Raw genomic sequence first — 25237 nt, 5'->3', positions numbered from 1 at the left:
TAACCTGAATTTAAATGTTCAGCGTATTAAAAAACAATTAAGTGAAGATCACTTTGCTATTTCGTACTATACTAGAAGGGCTTTTTATTAACCTGAATTTAATTGTTCAGTGTATAAAGATACAATTCAGGGAAGATCAATTTGCTATTGTTTCGTTAATGACTAATGTACTTCAAAGGTACGTAAATATTTTATTGTAAACAAGAATAATTAACAATCCTTGTTGCCTCATTATTTTTTTTCTTTTATTAGCCTCTCTTTTAACTCAGAATTTATTTTACAGTATAGCACGTTATATTATCAAATTAATGTAATGAACACAAATTATTTTCCCGTCTGTGATCTCTCATATTGTTAAATTCTGCTTCAAACAATTTAAGTTTGTGTGAGTTTGTAAAGATATATTACTGAACATTCAATTTATGGGGAAGAAGTGATAATTATTTTACTTTTTATTCGTGATATCAGGTGTTGTTTAAAGGTTAAGTGTATTAAATAGCTTGAAAAACATGACAACAGGAAAGGAGTTCAATCTTCCATGCTTCCAGGCAACACAGGGAAAGCCATATTGAATACAAACACTTTATATTATTAAATGACATATGATTATCATGTTCCCAGTCAAAGAGGTACACTCAGGTGGAATTGTGATTGCACTTGAATTCACTGTGGTGAAGTGCTTTTCCAAAATGTCTATTTTTATGTCCCCCACCACTATAGTGGGGGACATATTGTTTTTGCCCTGTCTGTTGGTCTGTTGGTTTGGTCAAACTTTAACATTTGCCATAACTCTTGCAATATTGAAGATAGCAACTTCATATTTGGCATGCATGTGTATCCCATGGAGCTGCACATTTTAAGTGGTGGAAGGTCAAGGTCAAGGTCATACTTCAAGGTCAAAGGTAAAAAAGAATAGTCAAAGCGGCCCAGAAGGGGACATAGTGTTTCTGACAAACACATTTCTTGTTATTAAATAGTTTAAAGGGAATTGTTCTTATTGTGTTCCAAATTACCTTTTATGTCTCCATAACAACAATAGAAAAACAGGTTTCTTAAGTTACAGTAGTTAAACTATGTTTGCTTTGGTGACACTAGGATACAAAATGGTTCTGGTGGTATTCCAAATGACCATTTTAATTAGTTTCCAAAAAGTATAATAGTTAAACTATATTGTATTTGGTGGCATAGGAATACAAACTGGTTTTAGTGGTATTTTGAATGACCATTTTCTTTTCAAAGATACAGTTGTTAAACCAGGTCTTATTTTGTTAGTATATATATAGGAATACAAATGGTTCTGCTTGTATTCCAAATGACCATGATCAGAGGGGGAAATCACGTGACCAACCATTACCCTTTCCCCTTTATGATTATGTATCCACTGTTACAGTAGTTTAAATCATGTATTTGGGGGCATGGGAATACAAAATGGTTCTTTTAGTGTTCCAAATCACTTCAATGTTTCTAAATCAATAATAGTAAAACCAGGTTGTAGTGTGATGGTCTAAACTACATTCATTTTGTCCATTATGTTCACTGCCCAACACTACAGTATATGCACTATAATAACACCATAACTGGCTTCTAATAGTTAATATGTGTCAACTGGCTCTGATTGTGTTTTGCATGATGACAAATCAGTATTGATTTAAAAGCAAAAAAAGTAATTCCAGTTACCAAATGGTTCCAGTGATAATAATGGTTTCTCTGGTTTAACAAAAAGGCAACGTTCCTTATAAAAATTTGAGACTCGTTTAGTGTTAGTTTTGTACCATTGTTGAACTTAATTATAATGTGACAACTTAAAGATAGAAATAAATAAAATCTGTGGCAAGCTATTCTAAACATTAATTTCAGCCTTATATGTCCAGTAACTACACTAATCAAGGTGGATAAAGTAATGCTTTATTGAATATTATTTGCCTCCCGAAGGTTGATTTCAATGTAAACTCTGATAAGGGCATGCGCAGATTAACTTATGTGTTGTTTATTAAACAATCCTGGTTCCTTCTTTTTTGTCACTATATTATATTTTGGTAATGGATAATCCAACTTGAATCCAAATGATCAAAAAGCATACTGCAAAAAAAATATATTTAAATTTTGCGGTGACTAACAACATTCATAGTAATGCTTAATTGTATGAGGCACAGGAGAATTTAAGTGAATGTCAAAGAGAAGTAACTGGCCAGAGTCTGAGAAAATGGGGCTTAATGCATGTGTGTCAAGTGTTGTCCCAGATTAGCCTTTGCAGTCTGCACGGGCTAATCAGAGACAACTTTTTACACCTAAATTTAATATTTTTTAAGAAGAGACTTCCTTTAAACAAATAATGCCATAGAAGTGGAAAGTGTTGTCCCTGATTATCCTGTGCAGACTGCATTTAGCCCAGCATTATTGTCCCTGATTAGCCTGTGCAGACTGCATTAAGCCCGGCATTCCCAAACCTGAAGGCCCATACGTATAAAACACCTAGCAAAATAAAGCTAGCAGAGCAACAGAAGATTCTAGATTTGAAAGCCACTACAAATATCTGCAAATGTTCTCAACATAATGCCAGTGTTCAAAGTCAGATATGCATAGGGCTTTGCCATCAGTCTTCCACCCAGCTGTACAGAAACGATAGAAATTAGGATTTCTTAGGCTTAGTTGACATAATTTATTTTATTTCCCGTTTCAGCTGTACTCGTTAACAGAATGGTTTAGGCCAAGTTGACAATAATAGCTTGTGTTGTGTGATGGCTGTGTCTTTGTGGTTGTGTTTTTAGCTCACCTGTCACAAAGTGACATGGTGAGCTTATGTGACCGTGTGATGTCCGGCGTCCGTTATGCGTGTGTACGTGCGTGTGTCAGTCAACAATTTGTTTGTGTAGACAGTGGGTTTGGCCTGTATTTGGGTCATCTGGGATCAAAAACTAGGTCACTAGGTCAAATCATTAGAAAAACCTTGTGAAGACAATAGAGGTCATAGTTTTCATCTGATCTTAATGAAATATAGTCAGAATGTTTATCTTGATAATATCTGATTTTGGATCGTATATGGGTCATCTGGGGTCAGAAATTAGGTCACCGGGTAAATTCTAGTAAAACCTTGTGTAGATGAAATAGGTCACGGTTTTCATCACGTCTTAGTGAAAGATTATCAGAATGTTTCAATTAATGAAATCTGGCTTGGGATTGTATATAGGTCTGATAGAATTTAAGTTGATGTAGCAAGATAAGTCAGGTGAGCGATTCAGGGCCATCATGGCCCTCTTGTTTTACTATAAGAAAACTGCCCCCCCCCCTGGCAGCCATGTTATTCAACTGACTGGAACCATTTTCTCTTATATCAAGGAAACAAATATTCTGACCAAATTTCATGAAAATTGGGCCAAAAATGTGACTTCTAGAGTGTTCACATGTTTCACTAAATACATATAGAGAAAAATGCCCCGCCCACTGGCGGCCATGTTTTTTCACCGATCTGGACCATTTTCGAACTCGTCCAAGATATCACTAAAACGAATGTTTTGACCAACTTTCATGATGATTGGGCAACAATTGTGAATTCTAGAGTGTTTACAAGGTTTCTCTATAGCCAAATAAGGAAAACTGCCCCCACACCCCTGGCAGCCATGTTATTTAACTGACCGGAACCATTTTCGAACTCAATTCTCATATCAAGGAAACAAATGTTCTGACCAAATTTCATGAACATTTGGCCAAAAAATGTGACTTCTAGAGTTTTCACATGTTTTCACTATAAACATATAGAGAAAAATGCCCCGCCCACTGGCAGCCATGTTTTTTTACCGATCTGGATCATTTTCGAACTCGTCCGAGATATCAATAAAAACAATGTTTTGACCAACTTTCATGACGATTGGGCAAAAATTGTGACTTCTAGAGTGTTTACAAGGTTTCTCTATAGCCAAATAAGGAAAACTGCCCCGCCCACTGGCGGCCATGTTATTCAAAGGACCGGAACCACTTTTAAAGTCAACCAACATATCATTAAGACAAACATTTTGACAAAGTTACATGAAGATTGGGCATGAAATGTGACTTCTACAGTGTTTACAAGTTGTTGTTTTTTTGACCAAGTGACCTAGTTTTTGACCCGGCATGACCCAGTTTCGAACTCGACCGAGATTTCATTTGGACAAAGCTTCTGATAAAGTTTCATGAAGATCGGTCAATAAATGTGGCCTCTAGAGTGTTTACAAACTAAATGTGGACGACGGACGGGCGGACAGACGACGGACAAAGACCGGTCACAAAAGCTCACCTGAGCAATCAGGTGAGCTAAAAACAGAAAAAAAGGTATTTTACAAATATTAAGAAATGAATAAGTACATGCTGATGACGTCGTGTAACAAACGGACTACTTTTTTTGACACGCCTTCATATGCAAACATCAAAGATCAAAGGTTATGTCAAAAGTTCAGCACTTAATATAAACAGACCAAACAAATAAAACAAACAATAAAAAAGCAGTAAAAATAGTAAAAAAATAAAATAGGAACACACTTCACAATAAAACCCAATGTAACATGCATTAAATAGTGAAATAATTTTAAATCATAAATTATTATTAAGGTTACATTTGTCGTCTTCTACAGTTTGTTAATTTTGCCACATGAATTGTGTTTGATAAGCAAGCCTCGCCGTAACTTTATTCTAAGCCTCGCCTGATATATTACAAAACGACCAGGCAGTAACCTGTAATTATCTATATATCGTAACGCAAACTCTATAATGGATATAATCGTAACGACAATCATATAGTATGCATTATGCTAACGACGATTCTACAATAGACGTTATCGTAACGACAACACAATCATGGAAATGATCGTTACGATTACTCTTTACTGGACATTTTCTTAGCGCTAACTTGTACTTTCAGATAGCGAGAAGGAGATTCTGAACGGCATCATCCTCGGCGTCACGGTCGTCTCCAGCCTCATGATGGTCGGCATTATCGTCCTGTTCGTCTACAAGAAGCGACAGAGCTTCCGGGACATCATGCTCACCAAGACCGCCGTCGCGAAGAGCAACAGCTACAAGTCGAATGTCGGATGTGAGTTCTTATTTTGAACCATCTGTAGCTTGTGTTGGCGATGAGTACTTTGACTTCTTTCTCTGATGTGTCGATCTAGGAATCCATTCTGTTGTGTCGGATATCAGTAATCTTGAATCATTACTGGTGTGTCGGATATGACTGGTTTTGTTGTTGCTACGTTTGTTTTACATTTTAATGCGACATTTACGAATTTCCTAGCGAATATAAAATTGTGCACCTTAAAATCGACTCATATAGATCGTAAATCAACTAAAACGAAACCCGGTCCAGGTACTTTATAAGCATTACAAAACATTTTGTACGTCTTACATATCGGATCCGTACCAAAGCTGGATTTTATGGTAACAGATCGCTTTTTAGTACACTTATCAGGAACTATATTTTCGTATGCGTTTGGGCTGTCATATTTCATAACAATCAAGTTTAAAAAACTTGAGTGCAGTTCGAAAGTCGACAACACAATTACGCGACATGCGGTCTTTCTTATGGGATTTCTTACGTCAAATCCCTTTCAATTGCATCGAGTACTGGATTAACGCCGCGGTACATACGATAACAGCCACTAAGCGGGTAATTTAATGTTTATTAATCTCGCGGATTTATGTTTTCTTTGACGCTTGCATCTGACAACAGACGCTTGATAATTGGTGCAACGCGGCAGGGAACAGGCGCGCTAAAGACGCTCGGGGTTCCTGTGCGCAGCTTGAACAGCAGCTGCTCGGACACTGGTTGGAGTTTGTTTTACAGCGATTGTCGTTTGAAAAAAAACGTGTTGAATTGAGCGCAATATTAATGCGGGTCTTTGCCCTGACCTTATAGTATGTACGCGTCGGGTTCAGTTGACAATCGTTTTAAAATACATCGCTTGTAAAATCATTCAGTAGCAAAATTTCCAAAATTAGGGATATCTTGTATATTTATTTCTATATTTAAAATATTTCTTACATAATTTCGTTTAAGCAAACAGCCCAGGTCCTGATGAGACTCCGCATCATGCGGCGTCTCATCTGGGTCTACGCTGTTTGCCAAGGCCTTTTTTCTAGACGCTAGGCATAAATGTGTTAAATACGTTTCATTAGAAAAACAGAAACGAGAAAGAAAACTGACTCGTTTTCAGGCCGTCGATGATCAAAATGACAAGACTTTTGTTATACGATTCATTGCACATGGTAAAGGATTGATTGTAATGGGGTCGGTAAAAAAACAAAAAGAGTGAACATGTCGTCACACAGGTTAATATGTGGGGAGTCGCATTATCCTTCAAGCGCGCACAGGGGGGATTTCTCTGTCTTGTTTCCTGCAAACATTCTGCACAGAAATATATGTCATTGAGCCGTGCTCTGTTAACCCTTTGCATGCTGGGAAATATGTCGTCTGCTAAAATTTCGTCTGCTGAATTTCTAAAATAAGCATTTTCTTCGATTTGTTTTCAAAGAATACTATCAGAATAGCAAACAGTTTGAATCCATGATGAGACGCCACGTTCTGTGGCGTCTCATCTGGATCCAAACTGTTTGCAAAGACCTTCAAAATTCGGTTCCAGCACTGAAAGAGTTAAAAATGGGTTTAATGTATGTGCTTAAAGTGTTTTTACTGATGAGAGACTTTCTAGATACGAACAATATCATAAAAGCGGAAAGTGTCGTCCATGATTAGCCTGTGCCGACTTCACAGGCTAATCAGGGACGACACTTTACGCACATGTATTAAACCCCCTTTTTCACAGAGCACGACCAAATTATATAAAAAATAAAATACTTATTGAGGCTTTAATTTCAATGTGTGAATAATGTCGGTTTAGACCACATACGGGAACTTCGCTTATAACAGCCGGGCCACATCTATCGTGCTGACTTGACAAACAAGACGTCGGATAATCTTGTTTGGAATATAAATGCTAGCTTAAAACGGATTCTAGGTATCTTTCGCATTAATCTGCGTCTAGTTTGAAATGTTTTTAGTTATCGTGGCCCATCTCGATCATGTGGCTTATCAGTGTATGGAAAACCGCGTACATGATGAAGCGTAGGGCCCGTCGATAACAAATGTTCGCGTGTCGCGGTTTTATCTTTCCATGAGTTATGTTTACATAACGAATATTATTATAGATATTCTCAGGTCTTTGGCCTATAAACTTTCCCCGCTTGTATAACGTGCGTGACGTTTTGTCATTAGATTTAATATGGTCGCTGACTTTTAGATATACTCTGTTTGTCGAGTTCAAAAACATTCTTCTTTCTTGTTTTTCTTTAATCTATTATTGCATTATTATTCCAATCATGCGAGTGTGCATTCTCTAGAAACTAAGTTTTTGCATTTTCTTGGAATGCACCCCAAGTGCACATACTCCCAGACATGTTCCACGTCGTTATAATATGCATACATTAATTGCGATGTGTAAAAAAGGCAAAACTTATTACCCTGCCATTGATGTTCGTCTAAAAGAATGCTCCTGAAAAGATATCAACAGTATTCAAAGTATTGTATGACTCTGTGCTTACAGCTGACTGATACATGTACCTGTTGTAAACATTTAAATGAATCTTAGCCTGTTGCTATTTAAGCATATTATTGCTAGCATAAGAAAATGTGCACGCATACTTAACTTATTTATTTTAACTCAATTTCATAGAAAGGTAAAGGGTTATTTAAAACGCACTCGCGTCAATTTTCTGGGACTTAAACCAAGGCGTATACATGTGTCTATCGGGGAAATCTAAGCAACACTCCCACAGTGGGGATCGAACCCGTGACCCCAAAATCGTTAGTCGGACGCGATATCCACTACTCCACTGCGACCTGTTACATGTAGTTATGTTAGCTATGATGCTATATACGGATATCAAGCCTAACAATAGCACTATAAACACCCACAACGCAAGTGTTTTCATAGCCTTGATGATTATGCTGCTATTGATGGAAGTAATTGCTAGCCAAAGACACACATACTTAACATTCTTCTTAGCCTTGTAAATGCTGATGCTATTGGTAGATTTTATGCCTAGCCATAGAAATATGCACACATACTTAACGGTCTTCTTAGCCTTGTAAATGCTGATGCTATTGGTGGATTTTATGCCTAGCCATAGAAATATGCACACATACTTAACGGTCTTCTTAGCATTGTAAGTTGTGATGCTTTCATTTGATAACATAGCAAGTCATAGAAATACGTGCCCACATACTAAACCGCATCGATGTATGCGTTTTTTTTATGGCAGTCATTAGGAACGCATGTTTGGAAAACACTTATGTACATGTACATTTTTCCGTTAGTACATACAACACATATACAATCTCTTTAGATATCCTGTCATGCCGTTAATCAAAGGATTGATTATAACAATTGATATATTGTACGTGGAAAACGTTTTTTTCAAAACAATATAAATTAGAACGATTAAAATATACATGATACATTTTGCCTTTAATTGTATAAAACTATAATGGCGCAGACATTTTTATGTATGAACATAAATGACACCAAATTAAATAAAATTATGTAATTTCAAAATATATTTAATTTACGAGCAGCTGCAATATTGTATGTGCATATACGAACTTGTGTACTTGTTATTTGATACTACGACCTTTCTGATCAACTGGTTTGTGTAGCAGTTATGTAAGACACTTCGATATCTTCGCTTGTCAGCTTAAGTGCGTTGCCTTCCACTCTGCAATTAGACGCACGTATGATTAATCGCCTAAGCTAATCTTATAATCCTAATCTCAATTCTTATCTTCGTCTTCAAATAAGAACGAAATGCAAATCCTATGTAGCAGTGAGTGCTTCTATAAAACACACCTCATTCCGCTGAAATTTAGAAATTTATCGCCCTGCCCGTCACTCAACGGATGTAAATTTATCTTTCAATCTTCCTTTAAAAAACTGTCTCAATGGAGTGAAATGCATTTGTGTTTGTATAACGAATGTTTCAACTTATAATTCTGGATTGAGCATAGTTAACGGCTTATTATCTTCGTAATCTGATCGACTTAATTTTGCACTTTTTTTATTTTAGAATAATGACCACGCCATTAAAACATACTCGTTAAATTATTAATGTAAAACACAATAATAACAATTGCAATGAAACCAAAAAAGCAAATGCTTGCGTCGAATTAGTGGAGTACGTTTTAGAAAAGAACGTCAATAATACTTAGACATACTTTCTTCCAACCGATGGGACGACAGCTCAAATGTTTGTGATCAACAAAGGAGCACATCTTTGTTTTACAATGTACACTTTTTACTTTAAAGGGACCATTCCATAGATTTTGCTTGTATTAAACTTTGGCATTAAATGTTTGAGATTGATAAATGTAAACAATTGGAACTAAATAGCATAAGTATTAAATTCTAATAAAATTAAAGAAAGAAAAAACAGTAATCCTCAACTTTGCATAGTTATCCGTGTATTTTGTACTTTATATTATATAAGCAATCTTTGGTATGTCACATAATATAACATTAACAACAGAACTATCCAAATTATTAAATGGTTTCACGCTTTATAATTTTCAGGTTTTAAAATCTTCGATAGTTGCCTATTATTGATATTTTAGAAATTATAATAATTATTATATTATACTGATTATAGGCTTTATGCTGATATATATTATACATATACACTAAGTATAACTATAGTTCGTAATTGTGCCGTTGCTACTTGAATAATATGTGGTTTGGATTCGCACTGTATTATTTTATGCTCCTCAAAATTGCAATTAATGTTTTACCTTAATGATTATAATTACATTCATGTTAAAAAAGTTTCCACATGTTGCAAGATACACTGTTAACATGCGATTCAAAGCGAGTAATGTTCAAGTATATGTAAAGTTCATCCATTACTATTTTATAACATTTCTGCTGTATGTGTTTTAAAATTATATTCTGTTCTGATATTTTATTTATGATATTAAATGTTTCCTCAAAAATATCATAAATAAAACGAAAATTTACAAATCTGATTTTTTTCAATGTTGTCAATTTACCAAAACGTGAAAAGGTCCCGTTCTCTTTTGATTTTGCTTCTAAAGCTTCGGCTGATTACTTGAGTCGATTTTAAAATTCAGATGAACATTTTGAATCACATAATTTACTTACTTAAACATTTGTTTATCTTCTCCAGGTAAGGTCGATTACTCGAACCAGTTCGTGTTCAGCAGCGATGATTGGGAGATCGACTGCTCCCAGCTTAAGTTTGCCAGTCATATCGGCCAAGGCGCATTTGGCAAAGTGGTCACGGGCTACTACCAGGACGAAAAGGTCGCAATCAAACTTATACGAGGTAAGCCTCGTGTACTTGTGGAGTTAACAGTATCTTTTGTTTAACAAGATATAATTAACCTAATTCAACATCCTTGAAACTTTTCAACCTCCATATCCTCAATTAGTCATAAGTCTATTTCAACATAATAATTTTCCAATTAACACAGACATTATGGGTAAAATATTAAACGCTTAATATAAAAATTAATATGAAATGCAGAACGTACACGTTTTTTACAATATCAACAACTTTAAAATAGTAAAATGATTTATGAAATAAATTCCTACATGAAGTTATTAAAACATACTGCATATTTTTGTAGGAACCATGTTTTTCAGCAATACGATAGTATTTTTGATGAATGAGTAATATCTTTCCAAATAATTATGCGTTGCAACCCAAACATATTGAAAGGAATATTCGCCTTTGATTTACAGTATGTTCATATATAATGTAATCACTTAACAGCTTGCAAAACTTCGTTGAAAGTATTTCGTAAATATACAAAGGCGTTAACAGCACTATCTATAACCCTTTGCATGCTGGGAAATTTGTCGTCTGCTAAAATGTCGTTTGCTTAATTTGTAAAATAAGCATTTTCTTCATTTTTTTTCAAAGAATACTATCAGAATAGCAAACAGTTTGGATCCAGATGAGACGCCACGTTCTGTGGCGTCTCATCTGGATCCAAACTGTTTGCAAAGGCCTTTAAAATTCGGTTCCCGCACTGAAAGGGTTAAATACAATCGGAAAGGCGGCACGATGTAACTATCTTCTTTCATCGTTATTTTATTGGCGATTGATCTACCGCACCAGAGTTATACTGTATATATACCTCCTCAACGCTAAACAAAAGGCAAGCAGTTATTTGCGGTATTCGATCCAAACACCGTCCAAAACAACCTTTAAGAACAACACGTAATGGCTCAATATCAGATGGTGCGAAAAGTGGTGACGTAGAGACGCATACAGCATTAGGTGTTAACAAGTTAATCATCGTTCTTGTTACTTCTAAGAAGCCATTTAGTTGGAAACGGGAAGTCCATTCTAGCAGGAAATTTAAGATATGAGACTGTCTATATCTGATCGTATATCTGATACTAACTAATTTAAGATGAAACTCTAACGAGGCTTCAACTAATCGCCGCCTCTGAGATGTAGTCCCGTATCTTCTCGCGAAATCTCGTGCACAATTAGATTAGCGCCAAGAGGATTAGCTCACCATATGACTTTCCTGTTTGAACTATATTTTTCAAACGGGATTAAACGCTACCAAACCTTTGAGGAAAAGCATTCCTCGCTGTTCTTGTCTGGTTGTTATATTTTCATTATTTTGTAAATGCCTACTACAAACGTTGAAAATCAACGATCTTCTGCTATAATCTCAAAAAAGTACACTTGTTGCATATGTTTCAACGTAAAGGCATCTGCAACTATTTAACCCATTTATGTATAGCGTCTAGAAAAAAAGCCTTGGCAAACAGCGTAGACCCAGATGAGACGCCGCATGATGCGGCGTCTCATCAGGGTCTTCGCTGTTTGCCTAAATACATTTCTGTAAGAAATATTCTAAATATAGAAATAAATATACTAGACATCCCTAATTTTGGAAATATATTGATCCAATTTAGAAGGATGGGAGAGTCCACTAGGCATACATGGGTTAAGATGTTATCGCATTAGACGTGTTATACTGGTTTGATCACGAATGCGGAACGTTGCTCTGACAAATAATACAAAGAAATCATGATTGCTTGACACAATTTTTAAATCGGTAAAGATGTGATATTCTATTTATAATCACATACAATAGTATATGAAATTTATATAAAACGATGTTTGTACCATTTCAGACTGTGCGCCGATATCGTACAAAGAAGATCTTTTGGCGGAAATAAACTTAATGAAGAGAATTGGTTCCCATCCCAATATTGTTTCAATGATTGGCGCCTGCACCAGAGCGGAACCAATCTGCCTCGTTATGGAGTACATTCCATACGGGAATCTTCAAAACTTTTTAAAGTAAGTACGAACAAAGATGTATCTATTTAGTAACTTTAGGTGCGAAACCCTTTTAGACACGTTGCATACCTTACTTTTTGTAACGTGTACATCGATTTTTTTCACTACTATTAAACTTCTTTAGGTTTTTTCAGGAAATACCCCTCAAAGATATGTCTTGTGTTAACATTCGACACAAACAAGTATTTTTTCTTTTAGCTGACTAAAGCTTATTTTTCTTCGTGCATTGTGAGCGGAGAAAAGTTAATGAGGTATTGTAGTCGACGTACGTACATGATAATAAAGTCGATGTTCCATTTTTTCGCTTAATAATGTTACATGTATTTGTATTGTGGTAGTAAACACACGTTTCTGCCATATATCACACGGCTCCGTTATTGTTATATTGGAACACGATTAAATGTTATATTCGCTCTTCGTATTTCTCATACTTTCCATTGACGGTAATTAGCAAAACATGTTGGTAAATACTTTCCTTAATCTCGGGTATTGATATGTTTATTGAAGTCAAGATTCACACCTCAAATTGGAGTAGTTTCGTAGACAGCCAACGTGGCGTGAATTAGATGCGCATTTAAGTTTACAAACAGGTTAGGTGGATGAAATGTTTATTGAAATGTCTGCGAACCTTCAGCTATGGGTAAGCCTCCCATTCCGACCTGGGGGAGCCAAAACAAATAGGGTTGCTTTATCAAATTCTGATAATTAATTAGCACGTATGTGGATTCTCCGATCCTGTTGTAATTCTAGAATAAATAATCTTTGCGAGAGGTAGCGGTATCCGGTGTGTCAAGATCCGAGGTTCTAAGACACCTGTTTCGTATGGTGGTGTTCTTTTTACGCCGAAACGAACTCGGTTAACCCATTTATGCCTAGCGTCTAGAAAAAAAGGCCTTGGCAAACAGCGTAGACCCAGATGAGACGCCGCATGATGCGGCGTCTCATCAGGGTCTGCGCTGTTTGTTTAAAGGAATTTCTGTAAGAAATATTCTAAATATAGAAATAAAATATATTAGACATCCCTAATTTTGGAAATAAATTGATCCAATTTAGAAGGATGGGAGAGTCCACTCGGCATAAAAGGGGTAATCTTTGTATACACAAAGATTACTACGTAAAGCTCAGATCAAAGTGTAAAATATACATCTTTATTATAAATTCGACATTACAGTTCCAAGCACTTAACAGATAACAATTCATAAATCGTTTCAAATTAATTTTTGTCAGACCTAAGATGAAATAATTACATTTCGGTGATTATTAATAGTAAATCAATAAAGCACTTTCGTCATCAGTGTTCACTAACGTATATATTCCGTTGTCACGAAAATGCCGTTCGAACATAAACACAATTGAAAGCAATTCTTACAAACTAAAAACTATTTTTAAAATACACATATTTGTTTTATTACAACTGACGCCTTTTTAAAATAGTATTTGCGATTGACTGTGGCTTTAGTATGTGGATTAAATCACCCAATTCGTATTCAATCATGTCATATTAATGTCTTTTGCGATGTGGTGATGGGAATTTTTCCTTATGATAAGAATATTTTTACGCTAGCATTTACACAGAACATGTAGTAAAACGTTCGTTCTTGAATAAGAACGCTTAAACATTATTTTACTCAGCGCGATTTACGAAAATTTTCTATCTGCATCGTTTCAAAATCTGAAAAACAACAGCTATTTCAAAATAGATAGTGCCAAATTTGATACATAGAAAGTCAAGATATGCGGGTACTTGGCTTTCACCCGATCGGCTTAATGCAAAGTTTATCTTTTAAATATAGGCCTTATCTCAATCCGTTTGATCATCTATCCGAAATCCGCTCAACTTGCGCCATTTTGATTGGAGGGAATTCTACAACGAGACAAAATGTCGGCACAAAATATTCGACAAAACCGAGAACTCATTAATCACTTAGGAGAAAAACTTAAAATCCTGGTTTCAAACCTATTTTAAATTCGATTCAATGATGGACGACTCGAAATTAATTGTTTAAGATTGATATGCAACCGCGAGGAGTCTGCATATTTTCAACAGAATTGCATACTGCAAAGTTTCGCGCTTATACGAAGGCAGTCATGGCAAACAAAAACACAAATTATAAAATAGTTTTAAAACATTCAGCTGTGCTCTCAACGCGCATCCTTTTTCTTCCTTCGAGCACACCGTGCTCTTGGCGAGCTTTGTAATCACTTTAAGTCCGATGCTCGTTGTGCGTCGTCCGTCGTCTGACGTGTGTCATCCGGATTAGCCTTGTGACCAATCGAGAAGCAACATTAATTTCCAATATGCATGACTCTTGATCTCAAAATCTGTCTTCCTGACATGTCGGCAGAGTTCAAAACTGGACAATATGGGGTTAAAAACTAGATCATTAGGATACATTGAAAGCTAAAAACGCTTGGGAACACTAGAGATTATATGTTTGGTCAAATATTCATTGATCTTGGTCAGGAATTGTGTCCGTAAATTATGAAGGCCGAGTTAAAAAGCATCAGGGCTGTTAAGTGTAAAATAGGTCACGAGCTCAAAAAGAAAAAAAAAACAAGTGGTGGAATTATTATTTAATCGTTATTATTTTTACTGATTTGCATGTTTTTTTTATTATTTTACCTATTGTTATTAAGCTACCACTCCGAAAGCATTCGCTGCTGCAGTTTCTAATTGTCTTCTTGTTATGTTCACAGAAAATGTCGGCTAGAGGGCGAGCTCTCCGTGCAGCCTGGGCGGTCCAGTGAACTGAATTATGCCCTGGTGGACGAGCTTGGGGACATCAACAACGGGGTGATCACGCCGGCTGACTTGCTGTCGTTCGCGCGGCAGGTCGCAATGGCAATGGTAAGTGTCGTAGAGGTTTAAACCTTTGACAATTATAAACGCATTTGCACGCTTTTATTGTCCCTTAAATATAAAATAAAATTAATTAACTTATTGAATAGATTCAAGTTGTATGGCTTCATTTCTAATCCAGTATCTGATGAGTAGAAAACATCGTAAAAACCTGAAGAAACTGCGAATTATTCGAAGGCTGTTCTGGTTTTATGCTGGATGCATAAAGCCATTTTCACTTTGCTTCTTACTTGGGAATGGTTTTAACCCATTTATGCCTAGCGTCTGAAAAGGCCCTTGCAAAAAGCGTAGACCCAGATGAGACGCCGCATGATGTGGCGTCTCATCAGGGGTCTGCGCTGTTTGCTTAAAGGAATTTATGTAAGAAATATTTTAAATATAGAAATAAATATACTAGACATCCCTAATTTTGGAAATAAATTGCTCCAATTTATAAGGATGGGAAAGTCCACTAGGCATAAATGGGTTAAACGATGCGTAAGGAGAACATACCGCCAATCCATTTTTTTCGCGAGTATTTGTGTTTAAATCAATTGCGATTGTAAATGTCGTAACAGTTCAATCACATACGACGGAAAATACCGTCAATTCATTAGTCACGAGTTTTGTGTTTAAGTTGTTTCATAATTCGGGTAATGATATAATGAATAAATAAATATTATTTTTTAATTGTGTATCTTAATTTGCTAATGAATTACAAGTGTACAACGGCGAAGTACCAGTAAACAGTTTTTAAAAACATAAAATTATAATCTTAAGTAATTAGTGTTCATATTTTTATAAATTAAAATATAAATTTTATTTTCCGGGACACTTTAGATATAAATTTATCTTAAACATTAAACCGTAGATGTTATCATCGTTGAATATATCTCTTGCACAATTAATTACTGTCGCGTTCGTACGTTCGCAGAATATTCCCTTATGTCAGCCTATGCTACATTGTATCTAAATACATTTGTACTTAAATGTACGTATGATGTAATTACCACCAACATGGCTGAATCGCATTTTTTAAATACTTGTTTTTCGATCCCGCTCATTCAAATGTTTTAAAGTTATTCGTTTTAATTTTAGCGTAAATCCATCGCCTTACACCATGGTATACTCTTTATTTTGTGACTGTTATTACTGTTTAGTTATTGTGTAAGATACACGTATGTGCATATGAATAAATGATTGATTTGTGATGTTACTCTAATAAGTATGCCCAAAACGTGAGAGAAAATACAAGTGCATCCAGTTCGAAATTTATTCTTGAAATGACTGTGCGGCATCTACACAGGATATTAGAGCATAACGAAGCTCTTTCCCGTATCTCAATATAACATATACACAAATGACTTATATCTAGGCTGCAATATCTTTGTAGGTGTATTGAATTTATTTTAAAAATCATAATGCGAGAAATGATTCACGCAAAAGATTCGTAAATTAAATTAAGTGAATTGACCTTTGGTAAAGTGCATGCGAACTTGGACCGCCTTGCCACCACACAGTACTCACCATCATTATTACACTTGGCAGTAGCATAATCATGATGTTAATAATGATAATGAAAATCATTATAATTATTTTCATATGCAGAAGCAGTATCAAACAACTCTTTCATAACTAGCAACGACACTTCTGGATAGTTTTCATCATCATCATCATCATCATCATCATCATCATCATCATCATCATCATCATCATCATCATCATCATCATCATCATCATCATCATCATCATCATCATCCTCATCAGCAGCAGCAGCATTATCAGCATCAGCAGCAGCAGCAACAACTTATATGATCATACAACTTATATACCAGTAGATTATGACTTTGGTATTTGATTATCATCATTTTTACACATGAACATAATTCAGTGTAAATTACTTGCCCTTTCTTATAGAGTTCAAAAGGCTGTAGTTTAATTTAGTTTCCTGGTGAACATAAAGCCCGAATAAATTCCCTGTTATTTCCCAGTCGAATTGCTGTTGTATAACGGCTTTATTTACAGGTGAAAAACAACAACCTGTAATCGAGTATTCCGGTACGGTTCCGAATCGACAAACTTGTTTGAAAGATTAACTGCATTCCATTGGCATTTACCATCAACCATCGAACAACGCTGTTCCAATAAATATCCGCTGTTCCAATAATATCTTGACATGAACATTATGTTTCCTGCCTTATACTACACATCATATCGACGTGGATGTGCTCGAAATTTCTTCATTTGGCGCACCATATTACAGGTTGATAAAGTGATGAAATGTTTCGACTTTTTTCTACAAACATAATCAAATGTGCAAATCAGTTTCTGAAAATAGTATTCATTATCACGTTTATATACCTCATAGTTTGTTTTGTGCAATAAGTCACACAACAGCATTTGGATCGACTTGTTGAACGATGTTTTACAAACTCGGTCCATGTTTTTGGTCTCGAAACTGTTACAGAACAATCATTTACATACTAAATGGTATGCGTGTTTGCATATATCTTACAAGTTGTTGCTATAGCCGGCGTCTTGTTTTAAAACTATGGAACCTGCATTAAAACAAACACCCAGGCAGTGATTGCGTAACAGAAGAACTTGTTCATGTGTTATCCTGTCCATTATAGAATAAATTTCCGCTCAAGAGGTCTTTGATTAGGATGAAAGAAACAGGGTACAGTAATCAGTCAGGTTCTCTCCAGAAATGTGGACACACAATACATTTGCTTTAATCACTCTCAAAGACTTAAGGCTCTTAAAGGCAATAGTTTACCTATGCTTTGACCTCCTTTTCAGAGAGACATTTATTTGCTTGCTTCGATTTGAGCCTTGTTTTGAGAGAACTGATCATGTTCGTAAAGTGTCATCCCAGATTAGCCTGTAAAGTTCGCACAGGCTAATCAGGGACGACACTTTCCGCCTAAATTTGATTTTCGGTAAGGAGGGACTTCCTTGAAACTAAAAATACCATAAAAGCGGTAAGTGTTGTCCCTGATTGGCCTGTGGGGACTGCACAAACTCATCTGGGACGACACTTTACGCATATGCATAAAGCCCAGTTTTCTCATAACGCGGCTCATTTTATGCAGTCGCGGATTAATCATTCTGCAGAGTAGGCAACTGTCTATGGGTCCCACGACTCTTGCGTTCCGATTAAAGGTTTGACATTGTCTTACCAAGTGACAATCATTTATTATTTGCAAAACCGTTTTGTTTGGCTGATGATTTCGTTTTAAAGATGTTCATTAGGGGGCTTAGACTGAAGTTTTAGTAGGCACCGGGAATTGGGGCCTGAGGCGGGCGTGGGGCCCCAACAGTTTCACTGCATATGGGTTTATACGGTGCGAATCTGGCAATGATTTAGGGCGTATTTCACTACACGTATCTTCCGGCTAGTTTTCATCGCCAGTGGTCGTTTAATCATCTTGCACTTTCTTCTTTTCTTCAGCAAACTAAACCGAATTATGTGATAAGAAGCACTTGTTCTAAGGGTACATGTCTATTGGACGCTTTTACACCCGCGGGCAAGAACCATTTTACTTCAATTAAAAACTGAAATAAAAGTTTTACTCATTTTTAAGGAGTACCTTTGCGACAAAAAGTACGTGCACCGTGACCTGGCCGCGCGCAACGTGCTGCTTGGCTACAACAAGATCATCAAGGTGTGCGACTTCGGTTTGTCACGTGACATCTTCACGGACAATCAGTACAAGAAACTTACCAATGGCAAGCTGCCCCTAAAGTGGATGGCCATCGAATCGCTACGGGACCGCGTGTTCACCACGCAGAGCGACGTTTGGTCGTTCGGGATCCTTCTGTGGGAAATCGTTACCATGGGTACGTAACTACAATGACGACACTTTCATTATCTCGTGAAAGTAACTTTTTCTGGACAAGACTTTCGTTAACATGACCTTGCGTCTTTACTATGGGTACGTGAATACAATGACACTTACCTCGTTATCTTGATAACGTAACTGCTACAACTTTGCTTTCGCTTCCTAATGTACGTAGAAACAATTGCCTAGGTACCATGGGTACATAAGGGTACAATCGCTTAATTTTTCTACTATTGGTATAACATTGCTATTACATGTCATGTAACTTAATTTAAACTAGATTGGTTTCGTTACCATGGGTACGTACATGCAATGTCGTTTATTTCGCTTCATTTCTGTAATCACCATTGGAACTGTCCTACAATGAGCATGCCTTCGTCCCGCCATGGGCACTTTAATCGATTATCTTGGTAGTTTGGTATACGATTTCAATGCTAATGTAAAAGACTAGTCCGGTATAGGCCAACTTGATAAAAGACTGACATTAACCCATTTATGCCTAGCGTCTAGAAAAAAAGGCCTTTGCAAACAGCGTAGACTCAGATGAGACGCCGCATGATGCGGCGTCTCATCAGGGTCTGCGCTGTTTGCTTCAAGCAATTTCTGTAAGAAATATTCTTAATATAGAAATAAATATACTAGTCATCCCTAATTTTGGAAATAAATTGATCAATTTTAGAAGGATGGGAGAATCCACTAGGCATAAATGGGTTAAGTAATTGTGAAGCCACATAACGTGTTGGTATAGAAATATAATTGTTTGATAAAATGAACCATCGTTGTTTTTACCTACGGACCAGATTGCCTTCTACACAGTTGTTGGTGTCCGGATAATAACGATTACATATGCGCTTGGTATCGTTACCATGTGTATTTCATTGCAATGAAATTTTTACATTACCGTGGGTACGTGATTACAATAACATTGATTTTGTTATTTATGCAAATGCAATACAATTAAATAAGGATGGCTGCTATGGGTACGCAATTACAATGGCATAGAGATCATGCATACATAATTGCAATCACATTATTTTTGTTACCATGATCACTTAGTAACAATCACTTTGATTTCGTTGCCGTGGGTATGTCATTTTCATGGTCTTAAATTCGTCACCTTATGTATATTATTACAATAGCAGAGTTCGCAACCACAGGAAAGTAAGTACAATTGCTTTGCTTTGGTGCTCATGGAAAAGTTATTGCTATGACTATGCTTTCAGTAGTTTCAAACTTTCTTGTAAGTACCATGCTTCACCTACATTTGGTAAGGAACTTAAATTGCCGTGCTTTCGTTTCTTTGGGTAGGTTTATTACAATAACATTGCTTTCATAATCTTGATTATGTTAAAGGGATCTTTTCACGCTTTGGTAAATTGACAAAATTGAAAAAAATTGTTTCAGATTCGTAAGTTTTCGTTTCAGTTATGATATTTGTGAGGAAACAGTAATACTGAACATTAACCATGCTCTAATATAGCCATTATATGCATCTTTTGACGATTTTAAAACCTAAAAATTATAAAGCGTTGCAACGCGAAACGATTGAATAATTTGGAGAGTTCTGTTTTTGTCGTTAAATTTTGTGAAACTACGAAGATTGCTTATATAAGGTATAAAATACGTCAGAACGTGTAATCGGCGGAATAGCTCAGTAGGTTAAAGCGTTTTTACTTCACGACTCTGGCAGCACTCCAGGGGTCACTGGTTCGAAACCTGCTCCGGGCAATGTTCTTTTCCTTTTTTATTTTTTTTCTTGATTTTTTACTGGAGCTTTTACGATCCAATGTTTACATTTATCAATATAAAGCATTTAATGAATAAGTTAAAAAAATGCCAAAATCTGTGAAAAGGCCCCTTTAAAGACAATGGTAATAATTACAAGTCTACTCGAATCAGCAAGCAGATAGTTAATGCACCAGGCATATTTGTTTTGAACTAAGAGGTCCTTTGTTTTTGTTCGTGAATTTATATCGTCAGAATTATGTACATATCCACTGCTGTGAATATTGTTTGAAGCATTTTATAAGTTATCTAGATTCAACATTTCATGTAGGGGAGGCAACTGGATTATTAATACTTATGCTGGAGTTCTCTCCCTCAGGCGCCTCGCCCTACCCGAACATCGCCTTGGCGGACCTGTATTACCTGCTTTCCAACAACTACCGGATGGATAAACCCAGCAACTGCTCCGACGAACTGTACGTGCAATAGGCAATATTAAATCTTTTTTTTTTCAAGCAAAAAAAAACTTTAATCGGACGGTTAATTCCATCCTTTTTCTGTTTACATGAAATAGCTTCAATTAATGATATTATACAGATAAATCGGATTTTGACATGTTTAAAAAACTTGAACACACTATACCAATCTTTTCTGTATTACAGTATAATCATAAAGGATGTGTGTAAAGGCTTTATAATTGATTTTGTTTGTAAATATCATTAGTTCTAAGACAATTTGCACAGTAGGAAATCAAAACGAAATATAGTCAGCTTTTGTCTTCAGTATGTCTTGTTGATATATGATTGATTTGGCTTATGAAGCGTTACCATTTAAGTGGTAAATTACGTTCCATTGTTGCATAATAAAAATAGGTTACTCCAATTCATTGTGCATACAGCTATCAAGAAATAGAAAGACGAAACATTTTCTGTTCGTTAATATTCTTACCAGCTCCAACACTGTCTATTGCAGGTACATTATCATGAGGCAGTGCTGGTTAGAGACGCCCACGGAGCGACCGAATTTCACCGACCTCCGCGTTCAGCTGGAACTACTTTTGACACGTGATCGGAACTACTTGGAACTTGACAATATCAATGTGCCGCTCTCCACGCCAGAGAGTTCCAGCGGAAGTCCGGTGTCAGACGAGACCAAATCGCTGCTCGCTGCGCAGGCGCTGCAGCAGGGGCGGAAGTTGTCAAAAGATGAAATCATAGTAAACATGAGCGTTCATGACAAATCCGTCGAGAAGTTGCTTAAACGCAAAGGTGACCTTGAAACACATACTATTACAATATTGTGAATAGTCAAACATAAAAAAGATTTTGTGAATATTCAAACAGGAAGTGACGTCATAGCAAAATATAAAGATGTAGATTTTCGTGATATTACACATATCCTCGATAAAGAAGAAGTACCGGTAACGTACAAGAGATGGTGCAAGAAACACGGGCAGAACATATTATGTACATGACCGTAACTTGACCACAACTGCTATGCGACGAATAACGGTTGTACATTGCCATAGTTACTGACAAAAACCCGAACAACATAAATGTAGGGCATGTTATTTCATACTCTCGCCATATCGTGATGACTAAATAAGGCATTTCTTGTGAATTACACAAGGGTGGTAATTTTCACCGATGAAGGTTTAAATTTGAAAATATGTTTCGGGGAGTGTATGGAAAACTTACAGTTTATATGTGGAAACCATGTACATAAATCATTCATAGCAGAAATGAGGCGTTCCTAACAGTTAGTTTTTGTGACTTGTAATTGTGTGTTTAATGAAAATAATACATTGTGTAGGCATTTAAACGGAGATATGTTAAAAAAGATATTTACAAAGTTTCTGTAAAATTAGGCAAAATGACCGTTGTAAAATTGCTCTTTTAAATAAATTAAATTTGTAACCAATGTTATAATCGAAGTAACTGTAAGTATAATTATAGCATTATAGTTATGTATCAGTCAATCAACAATTCTTTGTCGATGCGTGGTTATATTACAAGAAATGTTTATGACCATGTGCATCAAAACCAACCTCGAATCGTTGTAAATGATCGACCAAAAATATCTAAATCTAAATTTCATTAATAAATAATAAAATAACACTGGAAAACGTACAAATGTTTATTAAGTATTTCAATGTTGCAATAGTTAAAAATTTGTTGCGCGTTAAATTATTTGTCCACCCATCTCTAGCATGTTCGATATATTTTGTTTTTAAGTTTTTAAACCATTGAATACACAAAACACAACACCATCAATTAAGATAGATTGGGCGTGATTAAATAATGTCTATGAGTGTATGTATGTTACGGGTATGTATTTAAATGGAATTTTGTTAGGAATATGTAAATAATTTCAAATAATCATGTTGTTTGTAAATAGTGTTGTTTTCTTCTTTCGGAAGATTTGAATTATTTCCAAATGTGTTTTCACTAATGTACAAGGAGTAGTAAACCCATCTCCTTTATACCGCGTAGGATGTGTCAGGTTGATTCTTTTTAAACAATTTATATAGCTTTTAAATTAAAAAAAAAGAAGATGGCATTGTTGCCAAAATATGAAATTGTTATTGTTAAAGTATGGTAAAATATACCTTTTGAGTAATTATTTTCAAATTATTTAAGTAATAATTCCGTCATGGTCTACAATCAATGTTGTGAAGATTGCTTATTATTAGTATTACACGGGATTTAATAACTTTCTTATGTATGTTAAAAATATATATTATAAAGTATTTACTCGCAGTATTGGATCCGTTTAACAAATATTGCATACAGAAATACGTTGACTTGAATCAAACGTATTTATTATGATAGCTATCTATGTAATTATGCTTCATGTACATAGGATCATTTATTCAATCCTTGTTATAATTGATATAATTTGTTAGTATTATTGTTGATTTGTGTCTTGTTCTGAGAAAACTGGGCATAATGCATGTGCGTAAAGTGTCGTCCCAGATTAGCCTGTGCAGTCCGCACAGGCTAATCAGGGACGACACTTTCCGCTTTAATGGTATTTTTCGTTTAAAGGAAGTCCCTTTTTACCGAAAATCTAGTTTAAGCAGAAAGTGTCGTCCCTGATAAGCCTGTGCGGACTGCACAGGCTTATCTGGGACGACACTTTACGCACATGCCTTTAGCCCAGTTTTCTCAGAACACGACTCATTTGTTATAAAACTGCGTTATCCTATGTTTAACTACTAGTACCAGACATTACAGTTTTACCAGGTCTGAAATTTATTATACCGCATCTAACATTAATATATCAGACTTATAGCGAGATTATACGATTTTGTCAAATATTTATTAAGTTATATAAAATGTGTAAACAACTTATTAAACATATATTTCAACATAAATTAAATATAAAAGTTAAGAAGTACATGTGTCGAAAAATGCGAAATAAGCCAGATATTTAACTCTGAAATCGAAAATGACTGTACTGTCGAATTCGCCAGCATGTAAATCATGCATGTACGATGTGAATCTAAATTTAGTTTAACGGTTCATTTTAAGTTCCTGCATCGATATATATTCATACGACACACGCACACGAACTAAAAAGACGAATGCAACGTTTATTGTAGGAAAATATGTACGAAATATCTTCGTCACAGTCGGCTCGGGGCGCTTATTTGTCTTTGCTGCATTTTATGAAATTCATCTTCAATGTATTATTTTTCTTGCCTATTTTGTGCTATTGTAAAATATTTTATCAATTTATTACAATTTATCACATAAAAAATTCGTATAATCTCGCTTTAATATTTCTTAACCAGACCTAATATTTCTCGTACCAGAGCTAACATTTATTGTACCAGGCCCAAAATGTATTTTTCCATACCTAACATTTCTGCACCAAACCTAGCATTTTTGTACCAGACCTTCCATTGTTTTGTACAAGGCCTACATTTTCTTGTACCAGACATAACATTTCGTGTACCAGACCGAACATTTCTTGTACCTGACACACTGTTACATGTACCAAACATGACATTTTTTGTATCAGACCAAACGTTACTTGTACAGGAACGCACATAAAGTACTCGAACCAAATCACGTGATTGAAACTTTAAACATTTAAACTTACGCCTTTTGTTCATTTAATCCAGATTGTTGTGGCGTTCATATCTTTTAAGGACCAAACAAACGATGGATCAATGACCTGTGTTGGTCTGTTTCTCATCATATTACATGTATCTCTTACGTTTTCTGAATCAAGATATTTAAAATTCATTTAAGATATCATGTTATGCAATTCCTCTGAATGAATAACAATATCACAGACATGGATGGACGTGTTCATGAATTAACGCTACATATTTCGCTATTCGGTTTGTCTTGTATTAAAACAAATGTCCATCCGAATGCAACGTGGATCTGAAAGCATGGTTAATTTATCACAAGTTATTGCCAATGGTTGCATAAAGGATAAGGACAAATAA

General features: G+C 35.6%; 1 protein-coding gene across 1 annotated transcript in view; it reads left to right on the top strand.

The window, feature by feature from the left end:
- Positions 1-25235, top strand: part of LOC127874634 (uncharacterized) — a 96072-nt gene extending 70837 nt beyond the window's left edge. The window contains exons 13-19 of the mRNA XM_052419095.1: positions 4892-5065; positions 10204-10362; positions 12198-12366; positions 15064-15214; positions 18793-19048; positions 21155-21251; positions 21748-25235. Of these exons, the coding sequence (XP_052275055.1) occupies positions 4892-5065; positions 10204-10362; positions 12198-12366; positions 15064-15214; positions 18793-19048; positions 21155-21251; positions 21748-22078 (1337 nt within the window). The 3' untranslated portion in view covers positions 22079-25235. The remainder of the gene's footprint in view (positions 1-4891; positions 5066-10203; positions 10363-12197; positions 12367-15063; positions 15215-18792; positions 19049-21154; positions 21252-21747) is intronic.
- Positions 25236-25237: the final 2 nt, after the last annotated feature.

This window comes from Dreissena polymorpha, chromosome 3 (assembly GCF_020536995.1).
Source record: "Dreissena polymorpha isolate Duluth1 chromosome 3, UMN_Dpol_1.0, whole genome shotgun sequence".
In the NCBI taxonomy this organism is placed as follows: Eukaryota; Metazoa; Mollusca; class Bivalvia; order Myida; family Dreissenidae; genus Dreissena; species Dreissena polymorpha.
Note: the sequence above shows the minus strand (reverse complement) of the source record. Positions and strands in the feature narration are given on the sequence as shown.